The sequence below is a fragment of the Primulina huaijiensis genome, chromosome 6, assembly GCF_012295235.1.
Source record: "Primulina huaijiensis isolate GDHJ02 chromosome 6, ASM1229523v2, whole genome shotgun sequence".
NCBI lineage: Eukaryota > Viridiplantae > Streptophyta > Magnoliopsida > Lamiales > Gesneriaceae > Primulina > Primulina huaijiensis.
Genome location: NC_133311.1, coordinates 12,651,800 through 12,670,439, shown reverse-complemented (window position 1 = coordinate 12,670,439; position 18,640 = coordinate 12,651,800). Strand labels below are relative to the sequence as shown.

Below are 18,640 nucleotides of genomic sequence, written 5' to 3'. Positions count from 1 at the left end.
TTCTCCTATGGTAAATGAGATATATGTGTCAAGTGGGAGAATGTAAGAAATATGACACATGTTAAAAGAAATATCGTGTAGGAATTGGCGACGGCCATTGCCTACATATTTTGACGATACTTGCGTACGCAACCTCAACTTTATAAAATTGAGATGCGTATACGTTTCTTCTTTTGACATTCAGACTCCCGATTTTTCTCGTTGATGGTATGAGATGCCTATAAATAGAGACGATTGAGGTCCCTAAGCACACACACCTCATAAGAAATATACAACATCTATCGAGAGGGTGGAGTGCTTAGAAAGCATCAACCGAGAAGAAAAACGAAGAAATCAAAAATTCTCAATGGCCAGAGGTAATTCTCGATTAAGCTTCCGCATATTATATATCATTTTTATATATACGTAAAAAACATGATTTTGAGAAAAATCTCTAACATATGTTTGAAAAGAAATTGTCCAATCTCGACTTGGCCTAGAACTAGAATTAACTAGAACTAGAACTAGAACTAGAACTAGAACTAGGTTAAGTAATCTATACATATATTTGTTATCTGCATTCAAACATTAAATAAATATTAATAATATTTCATTTTCATTTTATTTTCTTTCGATTGAGTCGAGTTTTTATTATTTCTTTGAAACGTCATTATTGTTTCACTGAAAGTGTTTCTCCACCTTAAAAAAACTCGGCAAACTACTAGTCCCTGAACTTAGTCAAAGACGATATTAGTCTGCAAGTGTCGGAGAGATTCATATCAGCTGGTACGTTGATTTGATAGGTATTATCACTAGACACCAACGTTTTTAAGAACTTGGAAAGGACCGTTTTTCTTGTATTTGAGCTATTGAAAGGACCGTCAGAAAATATACTACCATGCAATTGCACCATCACCAAATCTCCCTCTTTAAAAATCCTCCCACTTATGCTTGGTCTCACCTAAGGTTGTCAAATGAGTTTAATGGCGCTAAAGTTGTCAAATCAGTTGGTCTGCCGTTAAACGGCACGGGCCAGACCGCCATTTTGGGAAATCGAAAAAACATCAACTCAACCCTCCACGAGTTGCATGTTATATGAGTCAACATGCAAAAAAAAANACACATTCTAAATAACTAGCTACTTTGCACACGTGGTGCGTGTATGCAGTTTTTTTTTATAATTATCGAAGGACTAAAGTGAAATTTGAATTATTGTAATAAAAAAAATAAAAACAAAAGTGTTTGTTGAAATTAAAAATTAAAATAAAAACAAAAGAGTAATATTAGTATAACATAAAGGCAAAATTTTGCCATCCAAAAACAGACCAAGACATCTTTTTTATCTATATTATAGAGATTCTTAATAATAGTAATAGATATATATATTTCAAAATTCATAAACTGAATGCCATATATATAAAAACTACTCTGAATAATACAAATATTTCAATTCTAAATAATATAAATATTTCAAAATTTATAAAATAATATGTGAAAGGTGTGGACCGATCCTCTGATTTAAACCCAAATTGACAGCTCTCATCTTAGTTAACTTTGGTTTATTTTTTTGAATAACCGAATTATATATCTATATCTGAATATACTATGTGGTTGGGGATCCTCTTCATTTTTGGGGGCTAGCAAAGCACGTTGAACAATACATGATACTACCGCATCAAAATTTCTACCTCATAAATATCTCTGCAAGTATTTGTGACGATTGTTTTAAAACCGTCGCTAACCAATATATTTTTTTTTTAGTGCCACCATCTCCTACGAGTAATTGGCCACCTATTTGGGTAATTATTTGAGAGGTGACTTATTTCGTCAATTTAAGAATATTCCAAGATTCGGACGTTTACAAGGGTTATTTAGCATTTGGTTTCTGAGTTCGACCGACCTCTTATATATAGGCACTGATATTTGAGGTGAAGGGGCATTTTCTCATTGTTGTTGTACAAATTTCTGGATGTTGAGGGCGTGTCGGTGCAAAATGGAGTAAAAACTTAAAAAAATCTAACTTCTAAATACAATGCTACTTCGAATCCTTAATTTAATTGTTGGTTATAATCTCCTAAGAAAATATGACGCTAAAAACAAAGGAAATTAATATAGAAACTGAAGAAATGAACTCCAGTCATGATTATGTATTTACAAATCGCAAGGAATTCACAAAACATATAAAATATAATAAGCTTACTGGAAGTTGGAATGAAAATAAATTAGAAGTGCTAGAATCTAGAATAAAAGATGAAAATACTTAAAGTAGACTGATTAAAATTTGTAGATTTGTCGTTGGATCGGAGCATTTTCAGAGTTTAATGTGTTGAGTTCCAAGTCTTGTCTGTCCTGCTGATTCCCACTTTGTTCAGCTCTGAGAGTTTCTCTCCACTACATGGTCCATGATCTTTCCATAAATTGACTGGTTCTATATTAATTCAAATTATTTGAACATTGTTTGCCTTTTACCGACTAATTATGATCATACATTCAATTCTTATGTATTTTTGCCATAAATTTTTAGGTCAAACGAATGCCCCGCAAGCATTGACCCAGTAGACCAACTTTGGCAAAATTCCGTTCTGGGTCTCATTCAAAATCCAAATTCAGAATTTTAAAGCTCATGAACTCAATTCTGTAGGCAAGAAAAGTCCAATTTTATTCCCATTATGGCAAAAAGTTAGCAATGATAAGTACAAAATTAAAACGTGTAAATATCACAGGCAATAAACAATGCAACTTTTGACATGAAAGGAGAATAAATTTAAAAAACACATATGGTAATTGGAAGAGACCCATTGGTTGGTATGAAGGAGGAGATCTAAAGTCACATTGGTCTCAATAAATATCATTCTACCTCTCACAAAACCTTGCATCAAAATTCCTCCCAAATCAGTCATAAATCTTGGCCACCTCAAGGAACGAAGGAAGGCTGGTATTGGTCATTTCGTGCAGCAGCTAGACCGTCCAAAGGTTCGACCCAATTGCTGCCAATCTGCTCGAGGTGTTGTCTAAAGGCTCGATCAAAGTGAAGTCCAAAATTTGCTCGAGGTGCTGTCCAAAAGCTAGTAAGAAAAGTAAAATAAAAAATTGTGACCATTCCTATTTTTTAAATTATAGATAAAGGGAAAATAATTTAATCGCACTACATTACAGTTGGACCAAAATAATTTAATCAGTTAATTAACTTGTTTAATTTTGAATTTAATCTATTAATTTGTCGAATTTTAGTCTTAATGCACTTACTTTTAAATTTTAAGTTATTTTGGTCCAACTGTCATGTAGTGCCGGGCATATCAATAATTTCTGATGGAACACCGGCATTTTCCAGCGCCAACTGCCAAGTTTGTATTTTAAGGTGTTATTTTAACACTTCAACTAATAAATAGCATAGGATCTAAATTCTCCAACAAAGTAGAAAATTGTTGCTCTCTTTAATAATTGATAAACATTGGAATAATCATAGACTGGCGGATTGTACGTAGTATTATTTGAAAATTGTTGTTTATATTGGTACGATCATCCTCGGAGGCATCGAGAATTCAAAGATCAAAATCTAAAAGTATTGAAAATATCCTAGTTTGTCAATTAATATTAAAAAAAAAAAAATTTAAATATTGAAGCCATTATCATACTTTAAAAACAACGATGTATATTTAAGTCCAAAAAATATTATATAACATATAGCGACAAATCATCGTACGTAGATTCTAAATCGGTCCTATTGACCACGTAACTTGGTTTCATAAAAACACTCGATGCGATTCGATATCAACATGATTTTTTAAATAGTATGTCTTTTATGAGATAATATCACAAATCTTTATCAGTGTGACATGTCAATCCTACTATATTTATAATAAAAAAATACTTTTAACATCAAGCAACAATTTTCGTGGGTGACCAAAATAAGAGACCCGTATCATAAAATTGATTCGTGAGTCCATCTCACATGATTTTTTTTTGTCACATATAGTATGGACCATATTACAAATTATGTCAAAGATGAGGAATAGATTTTAAAATGAGTAATGATATAGTAACTATTATTTCGTAGATTATGTACACTATAATTTGAATCAAAATTAAAATTAAATTAAGTGAATCTAATCATAATCTGATTGAGAAAGATATATCTGAAGAAAAAATAATTATATCTTAAGTAATTATATTACGTGAACGGATTCAATTAAGATGTCTGTTTATAAAAAGAACTACGGTTAAGAGTCGAGTTCAACTAAGTGGATCGTATAGACTACCCAAATTATAATAAGGGTGTCATTATATAGGTAACGAGGGTTGTTCGAGTTAGTGGAGTAAGTGAACGTTTGACCAATGGTTTAGAGTTCAAATTCTTCTGTTAAAACTCAATGTTTGTCCAATACGATTTATCTGACCAGATGGTTGAAAGTCGTCTTGCCCCTCATTCTACTAAACTCGTGTCGTTTTCCATAGCAACACGTGTTTGTCTTCAATTTCTAATTAGGCCTGGCAAAAATCATAAAATTCCCGACCCTTCCCGACTTCCGACCCGAGCCCGACCCGAAATTTTCCCAACCTCCCGACCCGCTCTGAATCGGGAAAGGGATCGGGAATATAGGATATACCCGACGGGATTCCCGACCCGAATATATTAATAATTTTTTTATTAAATTTTAAAAAAAAATGAAATCCCCACAAGTAAGTAAATATTTAATTTTTTAGTACTTTTTATGAATACTTAAACTCCTTTTCTATCATTCTACTATTATTATTATTATATATTTTACTTCATAACTTAAGATCAAATAAAATGATAGATTTTTATCTACATAAATTTATTTATAATAACTCGTAGTAAACAGCACGTCATTGGTTTTAGAGTCTTTGTCATTGAAGTGACAACTATTGGATGGATGTTTATGTTTAATTATCGATCAACTATTTGTAATTGTTATATTTTGGTTTATTTATACCTTAGATTTTATTTTTCAAGAACGTTGTGTTGTACTTTACTGCAACGTTGTTTCTGTGTAAGCTTATGAAATTGTTATATTTCGGTTTATTTATAATTTATAATACTTATGTACATACTACATACTATGTCATGATGTTCAATTAATTTTTTAAAAAATATTTATCGGGATTTTGTCTCCCTTCCCGACCCGATCCATTCGGGATCCCGAACATTCGGGTCCCGATATTTGTCGGGTACGGGATCAGGAATCTTTTTTTATTCCCAATTCTTATCGGGACGGGGATCGGGTCAGGGGTTACGGGATGGGTCCCTACCCGATCCCAGCCTTATTTCTAATATATAGAAATAGAAATTAATATTTACAATTCAAATATATTATTTTTCTATAAATAAAACGTAAGTGGTGGGAGGATACACAGAGAGCAGGCCACGAGCTGAGATTCCGCTGACAGTCTGTATCCTCCCTCCCTCTGGACCCCTTATTTTCACTACCAAAATTTTCATTACTCACTCTGTTCCTCTTCCTTTTCCAATGGCTTCAATCGTCGAGTCTGCTTGGACGGTAACTTCTCTATTTGTTTTTTTTTTCCGATTTATTTTCGGTTTGTATGTAGTTAATTGAATTTTATTTGATCGATTTTATGTTTTTCTCTTATATTTGAGCCATTTTTTGATGTTCCACTGGTTGTAGGATTGATGCATTGTCTTTACGATTTTTGTTGCTGGCTGCTTCTTGTTTTTTTTTTTTTTAAAAAATTTAGAATCAATTTTTTTGGAGAAGATTGTGCTATTGAACAGTCCATATGCTTGGATTTTAGCCGCGAATTGCGAATGATGGATAATTTGAATGTTAATTAGATTTGAGCTAATTGTTTTGATGTGTCACCTTCTTCTTTGATTGAAAGGACGGCAATACGTTTACTTGTAATAAAGTGTGTGGCTGTGGGTTGGATTGAGTTTTTGTTGCTCTAATGTAATTGAATTCTAGTTTTCTTCTCCAAAAACTTTGAGGCTTGTTTGGCTTAAAAAGGAAATTGATGAGTGGTTGCTTGCTTGTCCTTTTAATCTATTTAGAGCCTTCTGTATGCATCAAACCCTGCCTGTGAAGCGGATAATTATTTTCAAGAATCTGTTGCTTGTATCTGCATATATTGTGCTCTGTTTTTTCCATAAGCTTGCTTAATTTTTGTTTTCATGCCTGGTATGTCTACGGAGTATTCAATGCCATCAATAAGAAGTGCTATTCGCTGTATTTCATGTTAATAGTAAGATAAAGACACTATCATATTGCTAAGGAATTTTTGGATTACTGGAGGGATTAAGGCATCTTTATTACGTAGAATTTGGAGAATATTTGGTTTCTAGTGATTGGTGTGAGCCGCTTGATCATATTCCTTAAGTGCTTCTTTCATCATGGACTAATCTTTAGATTTGAAATGGGCGTCTTTTGTAGCATTACCTTTCATATTTTTGTGCCAATTATGTTTCATAAAAAACATGTTAATTTCCTACCTTGTTTATGCTCATTAGAATGCTAGGCCGGGTTCTATATCGGAGACCTTGTATTGGCACATATTCCATATTTATTGGTGGTTTGAAGATATTGTTGTTATCATCTTTTGTGAAGAAAATGGTGAATTTATGTTTTATTTTAGAGGTCTAATGTTTTGAATTTACTTTATGAACAACCGGTGTTAGCTTTTCTTATAACAATCTTTGAATATCTATTTGAAAATTTTGTTATTTCTAGTAGCCTCAATGTAACATGCATCTAATATTTTTTTGTTGCAGTATCTCATTACTCATTTTAATGACTTTCAACTGGCGTGCCTTGGAAGTTTCTTTCTTCATGAAAGTGTCTTTTTCTTGTCTGGACTCCCGTTCATATTTTTTGAAAGAGCTGGATGGCTAAGCAAGTACAAAATTCAGGTTTCACTGTACTTGCTCAGTTTCTATTCATCATAGGCACTGTAGGTAAATATTTAAAAAAATGGACTAAATATTTTTTTTTCACATTATTGTATTTAGATGCTGTACTCTTTGTTGTGATACACCTTTTCCAAGTCTCTAATATCTACCGCAAATATCATATTTGTTGCAAGAATTACGAATTTCAATATTTGAATGATACACCTTTTCCAAGTCTCTAATATCTAGCGCAAATATCATATTTGTTGCAAGAATTACGAATTTCAATATTTGAATGGAATCTTCATTCTCACTCAAAAAATATACAGCATTCAAAATAATATTACCTTTTGACCCAAAGCAGGAAACTTTCTATTATTTATTTTAATTTTAGCCGATGAGTGACTTAGTTAACATGATATATATGTTTGTCGTGATTAGGTAGTTTCTTAGTTTAACCAACTTGTTTTTATTCGTTTGGTTAACTTTCTTGGAGGACAACTTTGTAACTTGTAGGTTAAGATAAACATTTGGTAAAGTGTTGACGAGTTATGGGATCAAAAAAGAGTTTAGAGGGAGGAGTGAATGAACTCTTTTAAAATCTCTTGTAAACTCGAGATAGCCTTAGCAGTTATTAGCTGTTAATGCCTTTTTTCTTGAATGACTAGAAGTAACTGGACACTTAAAAGATTTTGAGTACGAAAACGGTCTTGCTAGACAAGTGATACAATATATTCAATGTAAGCAAACATTTAACAATGCGACTAGATAAGAACAATAAAGCAAATAAAGATATAAGACGCAAGTAAATAAGACATGATATTTATTGATGTTCGGAGACTAACAACTCCTACGTCATCTTATCTTCCACTTAGGATGAATTCCACTAAAAGATTTTGATTTATACAATCTTTGTATAAGCCCACTTCGATTAGGACTTATCACTGCCTAAATCAAACTCTTAGTGACAACTCAAACAACACTGTGAATAATTCTAGCTTTCTTCGGAACCCTTGGTTCAGACAGATATATGACAACTCTTCAACATATAGCTTTGAACGACTAGAGTTGGTGAAGGGACACTATTTGATCCTTGATGATCTGATATGAAAAGTAATCGTGAGCTAGTGCGCAGCTTGATATTTGAAAGAATAAGAGTACTCGAAATCTTGTATTTTGCCGATTTTAAAAGTTTCAATCTTGTGTCCATCAATCTTGAATCTGCATATTTATACACGAACGTGTCGGAAACTTTTCAATTATCATATATACTAACATCCGACAGGATGACATTGTCAACTTCTCTTCATAGTACACTGCGTTTAATGCTTATTTATTGCTTCTTCACTTTTCGGCTTTGGCTACTTTCGCTTCTGAAATGTTGATCGACTCTTGACATATTATGAAACATTCTTGTCAATCGGGAGTTGGTAGGATATCGCCAATGTACTTTAGTTGATGGATATGTCCAGCTAGGATCAGTCTGCGGCTTGATCTTATTAATGTGGTCAAGTTGGATTACGGCTTGACATAATCATTTCAGCAAGAGTGCAGTCCGGCTTGACTTCACGACGTTCTGCTAGAACATGTGAATACATGTACATAAAAGCTAGATTCTTACAACTAGAAACTATTTGTTATCACTGAAACATATGATAATTTTAATATAACAATTTCTCTCTTTTTGGTGATAACAAAACTAAGCTGCTAGACTAAGAACAACAGATACATATGAGCAGTTCAAATATCAAACACAAGTCAAAAGAAATAATGTATTTCATTGAGTGAATGAAATTACATTTTTAAAAGTGTGGAGAAAGTAAACCTATTACATCTACATAAAAAATAACTTGTCTCCTAAAACTTGAGCCGCCGCTGCTATTGCCACCACCGCTCTTTCTTTTCACCTCGTCTTCATGTCTTCTCTGCCTCTCTTCTTCAGCTCTCGTAGCCTCTTCGAATTTGGCTTTTTCAACTTTCCTCTTTTGATCTTCTAACTTCTTATAACCTTCCCCATTTTTTGCATCATCACGTTGCATATAGTCCAAAATGTTTTGCAATTGGTTGCCAAGTCTGGTCTGTAAATTACCAAGCCTCTCATCCATATGATTCTTGACTTGAGTGATTTGGACTGAAAATTATGCGTTTATATGGGCAGCTTCATTCTTCATCATGGTCTGTTCTGCTCAAATTCAGGAAGTGCTTGCCAATGAAGCTTATATCTTCGAGCACTCGTTTTCTTAAAATGATCAAAATCAACTTTAAGAGTGAAGTGATTGATCTCCAGGCTGTTGACAGATTTCGACATGGCTTGAAGTTGATCTATTGGCTGTTGCGGCAAGAAATCTTCTTCAGCTAGGTCATTTGGCTCGGATAAAGTATGAGGAGACTGAGAAGAAACGTCTTGAGTCAATTGGATAGGTAGGGTCTCTAAAGAAACAGTCCAAATCACAAGTTCTCCACCTGTCAGTGTTTGAGGAGAGAGATCCTCATCCATCGTGTTCAACTATTCTGCGGCTGGAGTAATGATTGGAGAAGTAAGAACTCTCACCGTTCTAGGGCTTCAGAGATTATATCGGTTTCAGCCCAATGTAGAATCTTATCCTCTGGTTTGGCGACGGCCTTCAGCTTTGTCTCTTCACGGATTACAAAGAAATGAACCACGGTGCGATAATCAACCTATTTATCAAACATGACAAGTCTTTCTCTGACAATCTCATCAACTCGCCGCATGGCGACATTGATGGCAGCTTGAGCATTGAAGAGTTTTGTTTGCTCAACAAGTATGCCCTTGCCCTTGTCCTTGGGATCAATGGCAGGTAGACCAAATTGTGTGGCAACTTATTCACCTTCCACAATTTTGACTCCACTCAGACTGGAGATACGAATGGCTGGAATTGGTGTAGATTTGAGTGGTTTGGAAACATGCTTAATCAACTTTATCTTTCACCTCAGGACTCTCCGCCTTCTTCTTTGGCTTGGTAGCCTTCTTTGGTCCACCAAACACTTGGGTGAGGGAAACATTCTCCCTACCTGCATCAAAATCTGAATCAGAAGAAAAAATGAGCTTTCTTTTCGCATCTCTAGCAGGGGTTTTGGCCGGCTTGTGTTTCTTCTTGGCAGTCTCTTGTTATTCTGCTTTTTTCTTTTTGATTTCCAACAGTTCAACTCATGTTGGAATATTTTGCTTCTTGAATGTCTCCACGACGGTGGCATTCATGAGCTTGATGGAGTGGAGCTTTGGAACATTCACCAAAACAACTTTTTGTTGTATGCATGGGACTGAGTCCTTCCCTTGATCATAGCAGTAAATATATTGAATAGAATATCTGACCAGGTTACGTTTACCCTGGATGTGATGGTGTCCATGACCAAGAACTTCTCGGTTGCCACTTTGTCAAATGCTCCGGACTTTTCCAACAATGATTTGCTAACAAGATCGGCGAGTAGCCTGAATTCAACTTTCAGATCTTTCTTAAGACATGTGGGGAAGAGACTGGAAATCTTGATATAGAGATAACTCTGACCGCCAGTGAGCGATGTTTTCCTCAGAGAACTCAGAGCAAACAGTTAGACCGCTGGATGAAAGATCAAAAGTTTATGCGAACAATTCCTGGGAGATAATTTGATTGTTGCCTTGTATAGTTCAGAGAACGACTTCATGTTCTTGCTTGGGAGATGGTAAGAACTCGTTGGGAACAGGCTTGGAGACTTTCGTACTGCATCCCAAAAATTTCCTAAGCCCAGCATTTGAACATGCCTACAATGGTTTATTTCTCTTTCATAGTCAGGACTGACTCAAAGTTGACAACTAGAGTGTTGATAGAGTAGCTAGTCATTTTTAGATAAATCTTGGAGTAGCTTGACTTGATTTTTTGAATTGTTAGAATACACGAAAACAAAGAGAATAGTGTGTTGAGAATATCGAAGTGATCGGAAAAGATGATGAGGTTTAAATTTGAGTATACATATNAATTTAAAAATTTGAAAGTTCAGAAAGAGACTTTTGACAGTTCATATATCCGCTATAAAATAAAATTATTTTTAATACGGATAATAACTGATTGTGCAATAAATTCAGTTGATCTTTCAAAAAATTAATATATTTTAGGAAGGAAGTACTGTTAGAGCACAGGGTGAGATCTGACTTCCACAAACTCTAGCTGGAGTGGCCAGAGTTGCGTACTGGCTTGACATTCTGTCTCACTAGCTTGACCTATATTCCCCCTAAATTTATGCATTTAATTCAAATTTATTAAGCCAAGAATATTGCGAAAATATAATAACTTAGAATCACACAATGGCTTATTGAAGATGTCGACAACTTGTTGATCCGTTGAGATGTAGTCTAGAAGGATGTCATATTTCATCACATGGTCTCAAATAAAATGATGTCTGATGCTAATATACTTGGTCTTAGATTGCAACACGGTGTTATATATGATGGCAATGACATTTGTATTATTATGGAATATCGGAGATTCAGAAGAATAGATGTCGTAGTCCTTGAGTTATTGTTAGATCCAGAGAACTTGTGCACAAGAACTTTTTGCGGCTAGATATTCAGCTTCAGCGATAGATGTAGTAATTTAAATTTGTTTTTTGCTGAACCAAGATATCACTCTGTGTCCAAGAAACTGACATGATCCACTAGTGCTTTTCTTATCAATTTTGCTATTTGCATAATATGTATCTGATTAACCAATTGGATCAAAACTGGAATTTTTGGGATACCAAATCCCTTTAAGATATTTAAGAATATGTTTAGCTGTAGTGTAATGAGATTGCTTAGGATTAGCTTAAAATCTTGCACATAAACAAACCGCAAACATAATGTCTGGCCGGCATAGTGTTAGATGTAGCAGTGATCCAATCAAACCTCTATTCATGATTAGGTCCACTTAGATTCCCTTTTCATCTTTGTATATTTTGATTGATGAGCTCATAGGGGCAGCAACAACACAATTCTCAATGCCAAATTTCTTTAGAATTTATTTAGTGTACTTGGCGTAATTGATGAAGATTCCAATATCTAGCTGCTTGAATTGCAATCCGAGGAAGAAAGTCAGTTCCCATGATACTCATTTCAAACTTTTCCTGCATTAACTTAGATAATTTCTCACTAAGTTTGGGATTTGTAGAACTGAATATAATGTCATCAACATAAATCTAGACTAGTAGAGAATGATCGCCCTTAGTAAAATATTCTTATGACCTCAAGTCTAGATACAAGAGGAAATGATTTATCAAAGTATATTCCTTCTTCCTATCTATATATCCTTGAGCAACAAGTCTAGCCTTATTCCTCATGATAGAGTCATATTCATCTAATTTGTTTCTAAACACCCATCTAGTTCTAATTATACGTTGATTAGAAGGAACAAGGTGTCAAACTTTGTTTCTCTCAAACTGATTAAGTTCATCTTGCAATTATAATACCGGCTAGTTTTTCCCTTCACAAAATAATGTCCAGCTAGACTTGGATTTCTGCGAGACCATTTCAAGCCGGTATGGTGACCATGACTAACTCGACCTTATCTGTATTTTAGCCGTAGAATTTTCCGTTTCAACATAGCCAACACCTCTATACTTAGCCCTGCTCTCAAAAGTTACGATTTGACTTGTTTGGATTTTTGGCTTATCATGTTCATATATCATGCTGGACTGGACAAAGTGTATCATTTTAGATTTGCCTTTGTCTAGACACGATTGAGTACTAGCTTCTGAAGAGCTACATTCATTGTTGCCAAACCCTAAGCCAGTTCTATCTCTGGTTGGTTTTTGCATCTCATGCATCTCCACTATGGAAGTAGAAGACTTGTTCCAGAAATTGACTAATTGCGTCAAACGTTTATTTTTATTGATAGTTACATGGAACACTTTTCGTAAATCATCGTTCTCAGTTGCTAACATATTGAATTTTATCCTTAGACTGTCAAGCTCCTTTCGCTGGAAGCGGCTAGAGTCACTAGACTTGTCTATTCATTTTTCTTTTCGTCCTTGACTCTTCGAATGATTGCGGAAGTCTTTCAAACTTATCTACCATGCTACGCAGTACCGTGACAATATCCTCTCGTGTAAATTAGTCTGAGTCGAAATCAAATACCATGTCATCAATAGTTTTCGGCTCGACTTCTGTGATCTCCGGCTCGATGTCTAGCGTTAGACACTGAACTTTCTCATTCTCATTCTCGCTGGAAGAGGTATCTGAGCATGAAGGATCTGAGTCTGAATCAGCCCTCTTGTTTTGTTATCCTCAACAACAATCACCTTCCGTTTTTTTTTTCTTGAATGATCTTCTATCATCTTTGAACTTTCTTCTTTCACTGGGCTTCTTTTAATCATTCTTTGGCCTATTGTAGTCCGCAATAAAATGACCTTTCTTTCGACATTTAAAACAAGCTTGATTTTTATCAGCTTGATCCTTTTTACGATAATACTTAAACTTACATTGATTTTTTCTCATGAATTCGCCAAATTTTTAACAAACAATGACATGACCTCATTGTTTAACTAATCAGCAGATTCTCTGTTGGAAGACTTTTTACCGTTGTTTGTAGTGGATGTTGTGGGGGCTAGAGCTTTGGTAGGTTGAGGGGTGGAAGGCTCCACTTCTGTCTGGATACTTAATTCGAACTCACATGCCTTCAAATCTGCAAACAAGTCGTGCAGCTCGAGTTTGTTGTGGTTTTTGGACTCCCTCATTGCTACAAACTTTAAATCTCATTCTTTATGCAATGCTCTCATTACCTTCAAAGAAAATTCACGATTAGAGTATTTTTTGCCAAAAGAAGCAAGTTCAATTACAATACCACTAAATCGTTCGGCAAACACATTCAATGTCTCGCCGAGCTTCATCTTTGCATTGTCAAACTTTTGAATTGCCACAGTAAGCTTGTTCTCCTTTGTTTGATCTTTTTTCTCATGGAGTTGGGTCAGCTTTTCTCAGATCTTTTTAGTTGTAGATCAAGTTTTAATTTTACCGAAAATATTTTTATCAAGAGTCTTGTAAATGATATCCTTGGCCACATTGTCAAGTTTTGCTTTTTTTTTTTTGTCCTCGGCAACTTCTCTGACCGATATTTTTCAACTAATTGAGGTTCTCCCTCAGATATGGCTATGACAGTGTTGGTTTTGAGGATCTTCATTGTGTCATATGTGATGATATACCATATGTATCATCTTTTGTGGCTAGATGTGCCTGCATGTGTATCGTCCAATCATCGTTGTCTTATTTAGAAAACATAGAGATTTTGGTAAGTGATGTCATTTAAATATATGAATATCCGAGTTAAAAAAAACCTATACGGTACTAGTTTATGGTACGAAAAAGAGTTGAGGAGGATGAATGAGCTCTTTTAAAAAAAATTGTAACTCGAGTTGACCATAACAGTTATTAGTCATTAATGCCTTTTTTCTGGACCACTTGAAGTAACTGGACTACTTAAAAGATTTTGACAGGAACGGTCCGGCTAGACTAGTGATACAATATATTCAATGTAAGCAAACGTTTAACAATGCGGCTAGATAAGAACAATAAAGCATACAGAGATATAAGATGCAAGTAAATAAGACATGATATTTATTGATGTTCGGAGACTAATAGCTCCTATGTCACCTTATCTTCCACTTAGGATGAAATCCACTAAAATATTTTGATTTATACAATCTTTGTACAAACCCACTTCGATTAAGACTTATCACTGCCTAAATCGAAATTCTTAGTAAAAGTTCAAACAATACTATAAATAAGTTTGGCTGTCTTTGGAACCCTTGGTTCAGACGGATATATCAGAACTCTTCAACAGATAGTTTTTAACGGCTGGAGTTGGTGAAATGGCACAATTTGATCCTTGATGATCTGATATGAAAGGTGATCATGTGCTAGTGAACAACTTGATATTTGAAAGAATAAGAGTGTTCGGAATCTTGTATTTTGCATATTGTAAAAGCTTATGTCTTGTGTCTTTCTTCAATCTTGAATCTACATATTTATACACGAACATCTCCAATGATTGGAATCTTTTCAACGATCATATGTATTAACATCTGACACGATGATATTGTCAAGTTCTCTTTATAGTACACTATATTTAATGTCCATTTATTGTTTCTTCACTTTTTATGGCTTTGGTTACTTTGGATTTTGAAATGTTGATTGACTCTTGACATATTAAAAACATTCCAGTCAATCGGAAGTTGGTAGGATACTATGCATGATCTGTCAATGTATTTTAGATGATAGATATGTCCAGCTAGGATTAGTCTGATCTGCGGTCAGGTTGGATTACTGCTTGATATAATCATGCAGTCTGGCCTGACTTCACGGCTTCCAGTTAGAAACCTCTGAATACATGTAAATAGCAGCTAGATCGTGAAACAGTTCAAAACTGTTTGTTATCACCAAAAGTTAGGATATTTTCAATCTAACAACGAGTTCAGGTGCTGGTTTTTGCCTCGACAATTGGTGGCTCTCTTTGTTTCTTGATCTACTTATGGGTCAATGCTAGAGAAACAAAAATTATTGTTCACATGTTTGACCTTAAGTGGCCTCTCAAGTTTTTATTTTCGGAGTTATATATCCTAATCTGGTGTTGTGGATGGAAGCTTGAATATCAACTAAAAGACGCTTTGATGGCAGTTAATATTCTTTTGAAATATGCTTGATCAATGCTTTGTTTTTTACTTAAGATGCGATTTGAAAATCCATCTGCCTTCGAGTGAATAAGCATGTTGATGTGAGACATGGAGTTCCTTTAAATTATGTGCTCAAGGTAGTGGTGCAAGTATTTTACTATGGATTGTAACTAGCTAGTGACTTGACTCATTCAAATCATAATGATTCTTGGCTTTTCTGTTTCTGCAGACTAAGAATAATACCCCTGCAGCTCAGGAGAAATGTATCACTAAGCTATTGCTGTATCATTTTTGTGTCAATCTACCTGTTATGATCCTATCCTATCCTGTCTTCAAATTCATGGGAATGCGAAGCTCATTACCACTTCCCTCCTGGTACATTTGTGGTCTTTATTTCTTAGTATGAAGTTTATGGGGATTGATATTGTATGTGATTCTTTACTCTTGAAATGTTTCAAATCTCAGGATAAATTTCATTTCTAGACAAAACAGTTATTTTTGTTTCCTATAATTGCAGATTGTCCTATAGTTGGTATGACAATCAAAATCATTGAAAGATCTTGATTTTGTAAAATCATGTTATTCTGGAGCATATCAAGTTCTTTTCCTTTCAAGAAAAAAAAGCAATGGGTTTGGCTAATCCACAATCAGTTTGTCTCAATATTTGAAAAATCACAATAATGATTGTAAGTTGTAGTCCTGTGTTGTGTGGTGTTACTGCAGTATATAATCATGAATTGCATAGTGTCTTTTCAGTTGTAATAAAGCCTTTTCCCGTTATTTTTAGAATAAAAAGTTGACATTTTTCTGCAGGAAAGTCATCTCAACCCAGATATTGTTCTACTTCATCCTGGAGGATTTTGTTTTCTACTGGGGACACAGGATTTTACATACAAAATGGCTTTACAAGCATGTCCACAGTGTTCATCATGAGTAAGTAAACATCAAGTTCTCAAGAAAACCATATCTGTTTTGCCGATAATGATAAAATTATTCTCTTATTTGGTGCAATCATCAATATGATTGATAATACAGATATGCGACTCCATTTGGATTGACTTCTGAATATGCTCACCCGGCTGAGATTTTGTTTCTTGGGTTTGCAACAATTGTTGGTCCTGCCATAACTGGTCCTCATCTGATTACACTCTGGTTATGGATGGTGCTCAGAGTCCTTGAGACGGTTGAGGCGCATTGTGGGTACCATTTCCCATGGAGTCTCTCTAACTTCTTGCCTTTATATGGGGGGTCTGTAATTTGTTCTCTTTTATCTTTTGTTTGACTGTTGCACGATATTTATTAAGTTAATCACCTTACATCTGACATTTCTGCTATGGATTGACAGTGCCGATTTTCACGACTATCATCACCGATTGCTGTACACTAAGAGTGGCAACTATTCATCAACTTTTGTTTACATGGACTGGTGAGATCTTTAGTCCACTCCTTTCTAACTTGCGTTTTTCAACCGTATATGATTTTTCAGAGTGATAGTCTGTTTCATCTTTTAGATGATTAAGGAATATTGAATCATCTACCAACACCTTTAATATCATTAAAAATCTTTCTATGAGTTGTATTTAGCAGAATAAAACGCATTTCAGCCCTCTCTCATTGTAACCATATTTTTTTAGTTTCACTTGTAATAACAAAGCCACCAGCAGCGTAACTCAAGCATTAGTTTGCACCATAGAAGAGATTCCTTACCTTGCTTTCATTTTTGAACCTTGAACTATGTTCTGAGTAATATCTTATAACCATAAATCACTTTATTAAGCATTACCATGGGGATGATCCAATCCTAATAGTCTGCATTTTTCATTCACTCTGATTTTGGGATTAGAGTGAGCTGTTGAACAATCTTTTGAATTTTGACAAGTCTTCAGTTAGTTTTAGTAACTTTAGTCGTTCTTAGCCACTTGTGAATAATTATGAGTAAGACCATGGCTCTGCATTTATTAGCATCAGAGATGGAGCTGAATTCCAGGTGCCGGAGCTTTCTTGTTGGTATTGCTAATTGATGCCTCGGAGGTGCAGTAGACACGTCCCCGGTCTTGAATTTTAGATCATGTATAAATTCACATCCATTAACATGGTGATATAGACAGCGTCTGCGAGGCAGTCCGAACATGTCGCGCCTCAGTGTATTTCTTAATTCTACTGATTGCTTAATAGCTTGGTGATTGGATGAAATGATGTGATTGGAAGTAAACAAGGGTGCAGGTTCTCATAGTAGTGTTTTTTCCAGGATATTTGGTACCGACAAAGGTTACAGAAAGCTGAAGGCCCTTAAGAGTGACAGAGAGGAGGCTGATCTAAAGGAAACATAAAGGTGACAGGAAGACGTCGAGTGTTGGGTGTAACAGATCGGTTCACGGGGTTGAAACATATCATTTGATAGGTTGAATTTTGTTCGTCAGCATATCGTGTGCAATTGCATTTTGTGTCCAATTGCAGTTTAAGATTTACATTCTGTATCGTGGAATCAATCCTCGGTTTGTTATGAACTCCGTGTCCCTCTAAAACCGCGTGAATGAAATTCCACCTACTTACAGTTTTAGTTGCTCTTAGTGTGAAATTAACCAGTTTGGTGATATTATTGATTAAATTCATGTTTGTTGCAACTTGTAATCTTCTGGGAATTTTGAAATAGTACTACTGATCACGGGAGTATCGAAACATCATTTAGGTGGAAAAAAGAAAAAAGAAAAAAGAAAAAAGAAAAGTAGATGTTGCTTGTTCATTGCCAGCCTCCCCTAATCACTTATAACGTTCCCGACGAAATCTTGGCCTCTTCGACCAACTCGGTGGAGGTTCCGGTTTCGGCAGCTGGAATGAGAGCTTTATTTTTTTTTTTTGGTAGGTGATGAACAGTAAATAAGATTGTACCACTAACAAGATCTAAACCGAGCAAGGGAATTTCCTCTCAAGGATCTTCCAAAAAAAAATTCATTATCTTCCATTTAAGTTGTATTTTCTTATGCTGAATGAATTGTCTGATTTATGTTTGGATGGATAAATCATCAGTCAAAATTTTCGTTGCCACATAAGTATGATCTTACCAATATGTTAGGATCGATTAAGTGAGAAAAAGGTGTTTAAAAGGGGTTGAATAAACACTCGACAATTTTCACCAATTCTTCTATGGTTGAATCAGTT

The 18,640-nt window shown here is 34.9% G+C and overlaps 1 protein-coding gene across 3 annotated transcripts; it reads left to right on the top strand.

The window, feature by feature from the left end:
* The first annotated feature begins 5,319 nt into the window (after positions 1–5,319).
* LOC140979481 (methylsterol monooxygenase 2-2) lies at positions 5,320–18,097 on the top strand. 3 transcript variants are annotated; one of them, XM_073444885.1, is made up of 7 exons: positions 5,320–5,498; positions 6,728–6,865; positions 15,711–15,856; positions 16,295–16,414; positions 16,517–16,729; positions 16,827–16,907; positions 17,730–18,097. In XM_073444885.1, the coding sequence occupies exons 1-7, from the start codon at positions 5,469–5,471 to the stop codon at positions 17,809–17,811; spliced, it is 810 nt and encodes a 269-aa protein (XP_073300986.1). In that variant the 5' UTR covers positions 5,320–5,468; the 3' UTR covers positions 17,812–18,097. The 3 variants fall into 3 exon arrangements, with proteins under 3 accessions (XP_073300986.1, XP_073300987.1, XP_073300988.1); XM_073444886.1 differs by lacking the exon at positions 17,730–18,097 and adding an exon at positions 17,444–17,674; XM_073444887.1 differs by lacking the exons at positions 5,320–5,498; positions 6,728–6,865 and adding an exon at positions 6,886–6,910.
* Positions 18,098–18,640: the final 543 nt, after the last annotated feature.